Source organism: Chroicocephalus ridibundus, chromosome 7, assembly GCF_963924245.1.
Source record: "Chroicocephalus ridibundus chromosome 7, bChrRid1.1, whole genome shotgun sequence".
NCBI lineage: Eukaryota > Metazoa > Chordata > Aves > Charadriiformes > Laridae > Chroicocephalus > Chroicocephalus ridibundus.
This window is the reverse complement of record NC_086290.1, coordinates 6219163-6233123: the sequence shown is the minus strand read 5'-3', so window position 1 is coordinate 6233123 and position 13961 is coordinate 6219163. Positions and strand designations below refer to the sequence as shown.

The window sequence follows — 13961 nt, the reverse complement described above, 5'->3', positions numbered from 1 at the left end:
TGAGCCAGTCGTAATATTACACAGAATTTCAAGACTTACCTCAATTTTCTTTTGTTAAAAAAAACATCCAAAACCAAAACAACAATCCAATGAACCAGAATCCAAGTCAGTTTTTGGGATACTGTCACAAGAAAGAGATTACCTCCCTGTCACCAGCCTTACCGTAGACTGACATGAGAGGCATCTTTGCAATAGTCATGCAAAAAACTACCAAAATGAAGAATGGCATACTAATGTTGAAAATATTCATTATTTGTTGAAAGGCATTTTTTACAAGGATAGACACGCATGCATTGTCAAAACAGAATCTTCAAACAGAGACTCTCCTGGGAGCAGTAGTCAAGACGGACAGGAACTGGAGACGGCTGTCCCATTTTGACTCTCTCAAGTTATGGAAATCTACTACTAGCTTCCTTACTACGTTTTAAAAGACCCAAAACAAAGACATTAAAAAGTATTATGAATGTTCAATATACTACTCTTTACAACTGTAACTTGAATTATATGTTATTCCAAAAGAACAGTTTAGTAACACTAGTTCTTGATATCCACAATTACCACTAATTTGTGAAACTAAAAGACTTAGATGACTTGAAAGGGCTTCTGTGCAAATACAAAATAACCAGTGCACCTCGCTTCTATCGCTACATGAATGATGTCCACTAAAAGAGACTTACAAAGTTGAGTTTTCAGATCCGTAAATTACCGGTAGTGTATTTTTGAACACATAAAATATAATGTACGTAAATCATTGTAACCTATTTACTATACAACTATTACGTTGTGAATTAACCAGTAACAGTACCAAATGAATACATCAATTAAAAAATGTTTCACAGATACTCATGTCTCAAATGAAAATCTTCTGGTTTTCGATCTTTTAGGGACAAACCAGAAGACTACCAAAATCAACTGGAATATTTCAACTGACTTTGAATCAGGATTTTACTGCAAACCAGCGAAAAAAAATATTACTATATAACCTCCCTTTGGATTTATATCAGGTCAATCTTCTACAATATACATATTTTGACAGTTATGTAAGGCAGGAATTGCTGTTTTGGGTTACTGACATCCATAACTATGCCAAAAATGCTCCGAGACAATGAAGACAACACAATGCTAAATTTAAACAAGCGGAATGTATGCAGTTTGGAATATTTCATACACATTTTCTAGCCCTTCATCAGAAAAGGAAAGGAAGACTACAGCTCCTATTTATTTTTTTTTTATTGCATACTGTATAACTTCCTACAGGAAAAAAACCTGGTTTAGAACTTGACTTCCAATAAGAAAAGACATTTACTGATAAACTCCACAATGTCTTTTGTTTGCAGACTATTCATGACCTATTAACAGCATGTGGGTTGTCAGCCAGCCATTAATTATAAACCTGTATTAATTCAAGACGCTGATCTTGAGGTCAACTCTGACCTTTCCCGGAATCTTTGCTGATCCTTGGAAGCCAAAGTGGAGTGTCAGCATGAGACAACTTTTAACATCCACTTCATACTTTTTTTAAAAATCAAAATAGTGCAAAAACATACACTTGTTAGTGTGCTATGACACTGAGGCTTGTTTCAATTCATAATTTATGATCTGCGAGGCTACAAAACCTGCAATCTACTATTACAAAACTATCATACAAGAAGAAATGTACAAAAAAGCCTATGCTAGGCATTACTGGAAATATAATTGTAATCAGAAAACTAAGAAACACTTATTCAGCAGCCCTTTAAAAAGGCATAACAGATACTGCAGTTGTGGGAAGATACTGAAAATTATCAATATATTAAAAATGCTTCTCTAGGCATTTTCTGTCTATCCATAAAAATTTACAACCAGCAGTGAAATAATTTAAAAGCCTCTTCAGTTCTTTCTCTAATAAAAACATACCTTCCTGAAAAATCTACTGCGGCATAATCCTTTTCCCCACTAGCAAAACTGTAACATTACTGAAATTACGGGTTCAAATTACTACCAATCACCAGAGAAAACCAATATTCTTTTATGTGTCCTTTCTTCAACACCTAAGTAGTAACTATGGGTCATTTTAAATGGTTTTTAGGTGGTACTGTATCAGCAGAAAATCTTGATAAGAATCCATCTGGGATGAACAAAGAGCTGACACATGGAGGGGCAGGGAAGGTGGATGCTCTGTGAAGACAAAGGGTGTTTAGACTGATTCGCCTCAAGAGTTAGAAACGTTGTACAGTTTTCTATTCTATTTCTGGTTTCTAACACATCTACTTCTCCCCTAACGGTGAAAATTGTTGTAAAACAAATATACACTATTTTATAGTTGTGTAACTATTATATAAATACACATTGATAGGTATTCAGCCAAGGGGGGACAGTCATAAAGCTTTCATTTACTGTATTTTTGCTAAAGCACGGTGCAGTACGTATCAAAGTTGGTACTATAAACACATTGCATACAATATACGCCTTTAGAAGCAAAAAAAATGAATGGGTTTGTTATCTAGAACGAGTTTTATAATGTTTTACTCTAAATTATTCTTAAATTTTTTGATACAGAAGGCGAAATGATGCCAGACAGGATAGCGTTATTAATACCACATCATAAACCACCAAAACACAGTTGTGTTAATCCAATATTTAAAGAGTAGGCGGTATAAATAGGTGAGATTTTCTCCACAGAATGATGACATTTCAGGCAAATTAATTTAATTGCTAAATTGAGCATTTTAAGTACTAAGGATCTCACCAAAATATGTATCGCTTACACTTCTGAGCCTGTAATCAAACATTAGAAAAACATCCTCATACATTTGGACTTCTCGTACACATAAGAAATCCTATTCTATGATTTCTAGAACCTTTTAAGATTCAAGCTGGCTAAGAATTCATTCCAGCAGTCTGACCACCTTAGATTTGGCCTCAACTGGAGCGGGAAGAGTTTTAGAATACTTAGTAATCTTCTTCTATGGAAAAGAAGACTTTTTCCCCTCTAAAATACAGCAAGAACTTAATAGCTCTTTTGCCATGAAGTCAGGTTTCCTGAGTCTTGATATTAGTCATTATAGATATTACTGAAAGATATAATTTTAGATAAAAATATTTCAGTTGTTTTTTCCTTTTTTTTTGCCTGTTACTTCAAAGTCATTATTACATGCTATTTACTTACTGCCTTTTGACTATTGCTGCAGCCTAAGCAGAGCTCTTTAGGTGTTTCTCGATGGTCTTTAAGGTGTTGTTTTTTTTCTCCTGAATGGCTAACGTTTAATTTGGACTCCGAAATGCTTCAGAGCTTTTCAACTTATTTTGGTCGATATATACACATTTGCTTTTAAATACCATCTTCTATCAGTTCAGCTGAAAGCTCATTTATCATTTTGATGAATATAAACAGGTTTTTTTAATCAGGGATGTTGCTTCTTCGTATTTCGTTTCCATTTCAGCTAAGTAATATGTATATAGAACATCACCACAAAACTCTGGACTTGCAGACAGCCTAGCCTTTTAGAATGACAAAAACCAACCAGCTGTTCATATTCTGGTTCTCATGCAGTTTTCAATACCTACCTAAGAGGCTCTGATCAACGCATGTTCCGTTCACCAATGATTTTCCTTCTGGACAAGCACACGTCGCACCAGAAGGGTTGAGCAAACAAATGAACTCACATGTCAGGTCCAAGCATGGATTAGGCACTGTTTAAAAAGATAGAGTATTAAAAATATTGATTTTGTTTTTCTTTTGGAATTACACCATGTTCTAGAACTAGGAAAAAAAATAAATAATCAAATATAAAAATTCATATACACTTCAGTTTTCAGGATATCAACAGCCTGAAGCCAGGGAACACACTCACTCAAATGGCACTGCAAGACTCACACCAGGACAGAATTTATTCTAGTAACAAAAAAAAAAAATCTACTGGTAATATGCAGTAAAACCCCTCCTCTGGTTGTGGCTAGAGACATTTGTATTCAGCGCTCTTCTAATTTTTTATACCTCATTTACAGTGCGAGTACATAAGGCAAGCATTTGTCTAATGCCCTTTCAAAGGAGAGAAAAACGCATCCAAAAAATCTAAATTAAACTTGTATAAAGAAATATGACTAAATCTATTTTCAGCTTGTACAATCAGGCCCTGGTTTGTATTTGTACAACTTGGTTACACTTTTTTTCCCCCTGAGGTGAACTTGCTCAATCTTGAGTTTAAAGTAATTATGCTTACTCACAGTCCATTTGTTTGTAGCGGTGAAAAATCAAGGCACTTTTTGCTTTATCAACATCCACACTTAGATACTCTACAAGGCTCCTGCCAAATTTGTGTACTCTAAATGCACCATTTTTAGGACCTGCTCCATATATGTAATCCTCAAAAACGTCAATTCTATGCGGATGCAGTAAACCTGAAATAAAAATGAATAATAAATACAAGTATATATTTATATTCAAATAATAAACAACCTTGGTTTAATAATAACTTCAATTGCATTATTGCATTTCTCACCTAAAGCTATTATTATTCACAGCTTGTTTTGTACCCACAAAGTTTGCCTTTTAAAAAGCATCTTTTTAAAAGGAACACTTTCCATACTACAAGCAACTAAAATCTCTAGCTTTGTATTAGCTTTCCACACAATTCAGCCTCAGAAACTGGTTCAATATTGAGAAGCAGGGAAATCCCACAGTAACAACTAGCTAATTAGAACATAGTTAGCTGCAATACTTTAACTAGAAGTATGCGACGATAAAGAAACATTATTCTGCTGTACATAAAAGAAACTATTCTGACAAAATGTTTCTTCAGCTCCCTCTTAACATGTTTGAAATGCCACCTTTCATACCACACTTAATTTAAGTCATAATTACAGTAAATTATTACAAAATGAAATGCTAAGCCTCTACCAATTCCTCATTTTTAAGAGCTACGAGTGCCAATTCGATCACCTCGTTGGATTTCCTGTACACACCTGCCTGTAGAATTTCACACATTTACCCTTGCAAGGAGGCAATAGCTTCTGACTAAACCTTCTTTGCCAGAGATACATCTCTTCGTGATTTGAAGTCATAAAGAAACAGAACCTATCCTTCCTTGCGATACCTTCTTCCTCCTTCTATCCCCACTTACTGCAAACTGGGTTTATAGTAGTTTATTTAGTTTCTTTCTGCTGTTTTTCCGCTCCATCAATAATTGCTACTCAGTATTTTATTTCAATACAAATATTTAGAAATTTGAATTCGTTATTTTGTACTTGTTTCATTAAAGGGGTCAAAGTTTTTAGTCTGATTACAAAGCAATTTCTAAGCTCTCCCAATTTTCTTTTGGTCTTATTTCTCTAATTGTTCCACAGTTACTAAAACTGTCAACAGGAGACAAAAGGTGGTATTGCATTACTGATCTTGTATTTCAGTATTAAATCTTACATATGGAATTTAAAAGGTCCCAACATTACACTCTCCTCTTCATAACCCCCAAATTTGCTGGGTTGGCACAGTTTAACATAGACTGTCTGTGCTATAAAATATTTTGGAAGTCACCGCATCACCTTATATGCCTTTTAGTCTGTAGCCATGTTGTGCCTTTTTTTTTTTTTTCTCTTGAAGAATAACCTCACGTTTATTCTTAAAATACAAATGACTATTGAGACACATTAAAACAAATCCAGGCTACTCTGTCAGTCCTTGTACCAGCCACAAGGACTAGCATAAGCACCGAGTATGGATTCTGTGACAGATTACAGCCTAGCCACCATGAGCTACTCTAACCGAAGGAGGTGCAAGCAACTTGACGAGGAGGAGTTCCTGCCTTCTAAAATCTTGCGTCAGGCACCTGCCTGCTTTGGTTCAACGTTACAGGCGGTCGCAGTCAGATCCCTGCACTCAAAGTGATCCTTCTTGAGATGACTGCTTCCACGTATATTGATCCACATTGTGAAATAAACCGCTATTAAACCTGCATAAGATTATGTAAATCTAAATTTGGATTATTGGAGATTTTTCCTAGTATCTTCCAGTTTCCCCCAGCGAACTCTAGATCATTGGTTAAAACGCCCAGTAGCACAAGATGTAACATTATCCTGATGAAGCTCCACTACCAACTGCCCACTAAGTAATCCCCCCAAAAAGCCTGCTTTTAAATTATTTATTTTTTAACGTTTCCTCTCTTTACTCAAATTGCATAAATTGTTACATGTATTATCGAATTGTTAACAAGCCAACGGGCAATTCTGTAAAACCAAAGTTTGTTTAACCAGAATCTCTTTCCTTATAAAAGGAACTTTCCTCATGCACATTCTGTGAGCAGAATTCTGTCGTTACTTATTGACCTGAAAGCCAAATCCATTATTTTTTCCAGAACTGATTGAGGTCAACTGTTCTATAAACTACACAACTCCTGTGCTGTGCAGACAGCTCTAACTTCTAACTAGCCAAGGTCCTCTTGTTTTTACCAGTCCAAGTGAGGCCAAGCAAAAATATTAATCACAATGTTATCTGATAACACCTAAGGTAATGTTTAGATAACAATCTTGGAGATTTGCACTTATCACTGAATCTTTGTTCCCCTAAAGTAACTTTATCAGATTATGTAAAAGCTAAAATTATCTTAAATAACTATTGTTTAGACAATATCTGAAGTGTTATCTAACAAAAGCAAGAAGTATTACTTAATAATCACTGCTTCTTGCTTACATAGTTTCTTTGATTAGTGAAACTTCAGCCATATAAAATAAAATATAAATCACGTTACAGAAAAGCTCTCCATACCTTGTTTAGTGCTCACAGACACAACTGAATCGGAACCATCAAAAAGAACGCTGCCAATAACAGATAATTCAAAATCAGCCCAGAACAAACGCTGACTGAACTGATCAACTACGAGACCTACAAAGAAAATAAAGTTCAAATAGGTATATAAAACCTGAAAAAAATGTAATATTTTTATGTAACTGGACATTTTTATATCGCTCATATTCTTGCGAAAACAAAATATGGTGACAATGTGAAAACATGACTGGAAACCAAGGAGAATAAAATATAACACCTTCCGCTTAAACCTTCCCCTTGAGGCAGATGTGGGTTTTTTTTACTTTCTTTAGCTTACTCTCCCAAGGTCAGTACCTTTTCAAACCCATTATCCTCAGCAGGTAGGGATATATACCTGGTGGGAATTAAATACAGAATCCAATCCTGTAATTTGCTCTACCAACAAAAAAAGTAAATCTATTATGTCAACAGATTTGTAAGCAGTAGCACCAGCGTGACCACGCGTTAAGAACAAGGCATTCAAATTTCACAGTCTTCCTAACCTATCCTGGTTCCACAAGTATATAATTCTGTGCTTTTTTTTTTTTTGCTGTCACCAATACTGCACATGGAATTAATTATTACAGAATTAAAAATCAGATGACATTAATTAAATTAGTGTTACAAGACTTAAACTGCAATATTGACAGATGTGTATATTTGCATACACATGAAAAGAAAGCACAGGAGTGAGGGCATGACTGAGAATAAAAGATAGATAACGTTGTGACTACCCAGCCTCCAGGCAATAACTAGTTAAATCAAGCAGTCCGTGTTTCATAGAGGACGATTAAATGACTAATGTGCCATTTTGGGTCATGTCAAAAGCTTCAGCCTGAAAAAATATTTGAACCATAAAATAATTTAATTCTAAGCTTTTGAAGTTGTGGTGTATTTTTAATAAGAATGGGAAAAAGTATTTTTCTTCCTATTTATGTAAGTAGGTAAGTCAGAAAATACATCAAAAGAAATTATACATAACAGCAAAAATTCTCCTCTTAAGGTCATAAATTAATCAGCTACACATAGATGAGAGGACGTGGAGGAAGTCTGACGCACAGACCAATGAAATATATTTACATTTGCAACTCCGTTAACAAAAACACCTCTTTAAATGAAACACTGGTATTCAGGCATACCGGTAAAGAGAATCATTTCTGGTTAAAGATAATCACAATGTCTCAACTCTGTTTGACACACGCTACCTGTAAGGGGGAATATTTTAGAAGCAGTCCCCAGTTTCTAGCTCTAAATTATTCTTTGCACTTTAGTAAGAGTATTTAAATATCAAATAATAAATAAATAACATTCTCAATGTATCTTTCACAGTATCAGAGATAACACAATGTAAGAGAGTACTTATTTTTGGGTTTTGCATATAGCAATCCTGTGATAGCCATTTTTATGTAAATCCCGTGAAGTCAAGGCCAAATGCTCAAAACTCGCGCTCTCTTACTTGAAATAAGAAAGGCATGTTTAGTAATAAATCTAAGAGTAGTGGAACACCGATGCTTAGAAAAATCTTAAACTTCATTGAAACAATAGTAGTAAAGTCTCATTTAGGAGGAAATAGTAAAGGCTTGGACTCTGACTTTGCATTCTCTCCACAAAGTCATGGATCCGTGTGAAATATCTGTCAAAAGAGTAAAAGACTCCATAAATGCCTACTTCCTACCATGAAGTCAAGGAAGAAAAGCACAGAAGGATGGCACAAAAGTGTTTTCGAGCAGTAGGGACAGGAAAATGCCATACTGTGGCAAAGTATTTGTGAAATTCCCTCTTTGCAAAGTCTGTTCATTTTTGACAATTCCGCTGATTTTCTTAATTTTCATTTTATTCATCCTCGTAAGGAGACAGAGGTCTGGTTAAATGTTTATATGAAACTTTTCTATATATATCAAGGAAAATTTTATGAAGATGAGCCTTTTGCAAGTTCTGCTCCTTGTCAAGGAATAAGTAAATACTTGCATTTTCAGATGAGTTTGATACCATTACTACCTACAAAACTCAATAATTTCACTAATTCAATGCTAATGGCCAAAAAACAAAAAAGGGTTTAAATGCCCTTTAATGACCAAGGAAGTGGTGACTGGCTCCGTAGCACATAACCTTGGCCATCAACCCAACCGATAATAAGAGACAAAAAAAGCGCAATTCCAGAAATTAGAATTAAATCTAATCATTTCTGTATCTGCTGTTTACAATGTTTCATCTAAGAAGTTCAGGAAAGAATATACAACCACTCCAATAAACATAAAATTCTGTTGTCTTTCAGTCTGTATAATCAGAAGCTTCTTACTGAATTTACTATTGCCTTTGTATTTTTTATTATTACTATTGTGCTTCTTACTTACCTAAGGACCATAAGCCACCTCTCCTCAAAGCTTTCCTTATCACATCAGTAATTTCTTAAGTTGCTATATTTAAATCTAATCATATCAATAGAGTGTTTCCTTTAAGGGATGAGTCTAATTTACATACGCAACACCATAAGCCCACCTTAGCTTGGGACTTAACAGTCCGTTAAAATATTATTACTTGTTGCTGTGATAGCGGCAGCTTCTGAGACGCTTAGATATTCAGATAGCATCCTCTCGAAAGAAGCCTATGTTTCAACAGATATGCGTACCAAAGTTGGACAACCCCTAATTTGCAATGCAATAATAACAAATTATCATTGTAAGCCTGGAGAAACATCAAATATTGCATGAGAAAATGGGTCATGAACAAATCATTTGTGGTTTCAAGACAGGATGTTGCTATTTAAGAGACACATTTCATTCTGGATTTATCATTTCCTTTGTCATAAAAATTACTTTTATCCTGCCAATGGAGTCTTAATGGTAATTCACAAGAACTTAATATGTACTGCCAAGCTTCAAAATAGTTCTGTAAAATACTGAGATAATTAAGTTGTTGCTTCTTTGAATACTTAAACCTTGTTTTATACTATTTTGCAGTGTATTCAGGAAAGTAACTAGAATAGGCTGTGAGATTTCATATGCATTCTTCAAAAAACGTTCTAACTGCTGTTCCCTTAATTGATTTTCCTTGTTCAGTGCTATTGAAGAAATCATATTTTAACTGATTATATATAGTCCTCTGGTACTGCTTTGTAAAATCATCATGTTAAGCTTTGTTACAAAAGTTTAAGTCATATTAAGGCGTATCATTTGAAAACAGAACTGAGAATTCTGACTAGTAACTGCATATGAATAACCAGAATACATATTTTAAAAAGTACATAACTTTTTTGCAAACTGAGAAACTGGAATTCAGCCGACAAATCCACACTGAGCTAGCAAGTGCCATGGAATTAGGAAAAATGGATAAGCTGTATACCTGTAGGTCTTTGTAAATTCTTTTGAACCAATATCCTTCTCAGAGTACCATCCATAGATGATTCCTCTATGTGAGAGCGATCCCCAATAACTGTCCAATACATCATCCTAAAATATTAAACATAAAAAATAAGCTGGATGCCTATACAGAACCTCAAAACACTTCACCGATATTAAATTCTTGTGAACTTTCCAACCTACCTGAGAGATGGGAAATAACTGATCCCGATTTATACACAGGTAAATTGAGCAGGAATGTTCAGTACATGACTTGAAAAGTTGTAGACATCATTTTATTTCTCTTACTATGCTTTGCATTTTTGTTTGAATTACCAAAACAGAGTAACGTTGAAACGTACATACCCTTTTTTAGGATTTACAGCAATTGCATATGGTTCTCCTGCCATGCTTGTAAGGAGCCTGGTACAGTTCGGTCCGTTCAGTTGACCTACGTTGATGGAGTACCTCAGACTAGTCCAATGAGTCGTATAGTAGCTGAACCAATGCATTCTGGAATGATCAGTCCAGTAAATATTTCCAGCAACCCAGTCAACAGCAATGCCCCTAGGTCTTTTGAATTCTGGACACTAAAAGGAACAGATGTTAAAGTCAGATTGATGGAAATGATCTTTCACAGCAGCTGCACAGTCACAGATTTATGTAACTTTTTACAGTAAAGTAACTTTTACCTTTAATATTTTGAAATATTTAAAAACACTGCAGTGGAAAGACATAAATTCCAGCTGTAGGTGGTAAGTGCTATGTGATCTGTTAACCGTTCTATTCAGTGCAGAAGAACAAGTCAACGGTTCAAAACTGTTTTCTCAAGTCTAAGGCTACCTACATGAACAAAAAGGCACTTAGGCATGGACTACTTGATACTGAAGCAAATAAATGTTACATACTGTAATTCGAAAGGAAAAGGAATCGTTAAGATTGTATAGCTATTATACTCCACGCAGAACTATGGTATGATGTCCCATCCCAAAGCCCTCAGTGAAAATGGTGCTTCAGACCATCCTGAGGTATGGCTGCTCAGCGGTCTGCCAAGGAGGCATAAAATCACTGCATTTAGAAAACTGCAGAAAATTACCTCTGTATTCTGAGCAGTACCAGTATGCAATTGTAAGGAAATTTTTAAATGTTTTTCTTCCCTTGCCGCTAACGGTTCCTGTGCTCCACTGATTAAAACTAGAGTTATACAATATTCAGCTTCACACGTAAAAGAGGCTTGACTGATTATAACTTCAAAATTATAAACTATAGTATCTCTGTAATCATTTCACAATTATCATTAAGGCCTAGATCCAAAAAGATGGTCCTAAGGATAGAAATTCATATTGCAAATAGGAGATATATATATATATGAACAAGTTTCTCTAAAGTTTACTAGAATTCCCAGAGAGAGGAGTAAAATCTGTAAAATAGGACTCCCCAACTATTTCTAACATGAATAAAAATATCAAGCTTATCATAAAAAATTCAAGACCCACGTGAACTAAATACATATGCAATTCTTTGCCTGTTTACCTATAATAACATCAAGTTAAATTAGGAACAAAAAATGTCTATTCCTTGACAAATGCAGTAATGGAGTGATACTAAGCTACGTAACTAAAAGCCAGGAAAGAAAATCCTAAAATAACTTGTTTTCCTCAGATGTCAGAGTTCCCTAATACCACAAGACATTTGTAGACTATTTTCATCGTAAAATAAAGGTCATTTTATTCTCTAGGTGAAATAATAGGACTACAAGGGGGAATTTAGATAGTTCATTGTTCATAAACCTTTAATTCTGCAAAAATGTCATAGAATGCATGTTCAAAAGTTACTGAGAACCCTGACTTTCTATTTAGATGAGTATTACAGCAGAAAAATCAATCACTGCATTCACAAAACAGTATTTCTTTAAAAACAGGGTCACAGTCAATTTTTTAAACTGAAACAAAATAAAGTATCATAATTCTTTGTTAAGAAATGATGATACCGGCAGCATATGCTTCCAGAAACACCACGAAAATAAACTTCTCCCCCCTCAAAATGTAGCATTTGCATTTCTTCTTTGTTACAGTACCCAAGTAACATTCAAGTAAAGCACAAGACAGCCAAAAATATGGGTATTTGCAGATAAGCGTCATTTTATTTTTAATGCAAACTCCTTTTAATTCTGGGTAATATTCAGGCACACGTGTCAAGAAGCCTCTCGCACCTGGAGGTCTCCAGTTAATACTTTGGAGACTGCAAGGTTAATGGCATTGGCCTACAAGGCTGGAATCAAATATTCTTTTAAGAGGAGATCGGCTGTCATGGACAGCAAGTCCCTTGCCTTTCTTTGGATTGTTTACAGTAAGACTGTATTTTTTGGAAGCTGGTAAGCACATGATGGGAGTTACCACGCATGGTGAGAGATGGCTCCCAAAAACCCGGCAGTAGAAGCGAATGAGACAAAGGGGATGTCCTAAAATGATTCTGGAATGAGGTTGGGTTGCTTACTAACACTGACCCTTTCTCATTCTTCTCAACTCTACAGAAGGAAAATTCCAGTAATGCTGGGATGCGTACGAAAGATCAAATGAACAAGGAGATAACCAGAAGAAATGAAAAGCAGCCACCTGATGCAAGAGATTAAAAAAAGAGAATAAAACTCACTAGCTGATGCTATGACTGTGTAATTCTCGGTTGTGTTCGTTAAGTTTCAGCCTAGCTACGTTGTATTTCTGATGTCTTACACATCTTCTCATGCTGTCTAGGAAAATGACTGTAAATGCGCTTTTACCAAATAGTTTATTTGGATTACGTTAATTTTAAAGAATGATTTAGCATACAAAATAAGGATGAAAACACAGGAACAAAATCATATTAATATTTTCTACAGTCATTTTAGCCCACTTTGATGCTAAATGCCACATACTACAACTTATTAGAAAAATTAGGGTTTGAAGCCTAATCGCCTTTCATGGTATGGTAGTCTCTGCACAGCTACAGACCATGTCAGCTCGATGACTTTTGATCAGAATTACTGCGTCTATTGTAAAAAAAAAAAAAGAAAAAAAAAAAAAAAAACAAACAAAATAAACCCTGCAGTACCAGCTTGGATTTGGAAACCATTTTGATATAATGGCAAATTACAGAAAAATTTTCAACCCCTAAAGTTGAGTTTTGAAAAGACAATATGTTACACATGCAGCAGGAACCCACTACATTGCATTGCTTAGCGTCTTAACACAGGAAGACCAAATTACAAATCTAATTTATATCCTAAGCACATGGGAAGAAATATTTTCTCTATTTACTTTACAGATGGTTTTGGTACGGCATTGCCGCAGAATAAAGTAAATCAATGATTTATTGTTGCTTAAAATATCTTCATTAAAAAAATAATGATCTAATGAAATATTGCTAGAACAGAAAAAATAAATGAGAAACGCTAATACTAGGAAACTTTTAGACTTCTACTCATCAAAACAGAAAATGTTCCTTGACAGAGGAGCAGCCCAGCAGGTGCAATGGTTCACCAAACCACCATTTGTATCACACAAGTAGGATCACTTAAAAATCCCAACCAGCTGATTCCTGGAAGAGAGGGTCTCCTAAGTACATAAACTTCATCCGTACAGAGATATAGCTTTAAAGTAAAACCATAAATTAATGGTAACTAGAGAAAACAGTCTAGAAATTGTTTCCATCCACAGCGATGCACTGAATTTGACTGGGCCCTGGGGCAAACGTCGGGAGTATCTGTGTGGATCTATCACAAGAGTGGTTAAGGGTCCTTGTTAAGCTCTCAGAACAGTGGGGCTGGAGCAAGCAGCTAATATACTGACTGGATACATTACAAAACC

The 13961-nt window shown here is 35.1% G+C and overlaps 1 protein-coding gene across 1 annotated transcript in view; it reads right to left on the bottom strand.

Annotated features, from left to right (window-relative positions):
• The window catches only part of LRP1B (LDL receptor related protein 1B), a 744151-nt gene that overhangs the window by 47000 nt on the left and 683190 nt on the right, over positions 1–13961 (bottom strand). Inside the window, exons 78-82 of the mRNA XM_063341107.1 lie at positions 10483–10706; positions 10121–10227; positions 6740–6856; positions 4207–4380; positions 3547–3672 (exon numbers count right to left, since the gene is read on the bottom strand). Of these exons, the coding sequence (XP_063197177.1) occupies positions 3547–3672; positions 4207–4380; positions 6740–6856; positions 10121–10227; positions 10483–10706 (748 nt within the window). The remainder of the gene's footprint in view (positions 1–3546; positions 3673–4206; positions 4381–6739; positions 6857–10120; positions 10228–10482; positions 10707–13961) is intronic.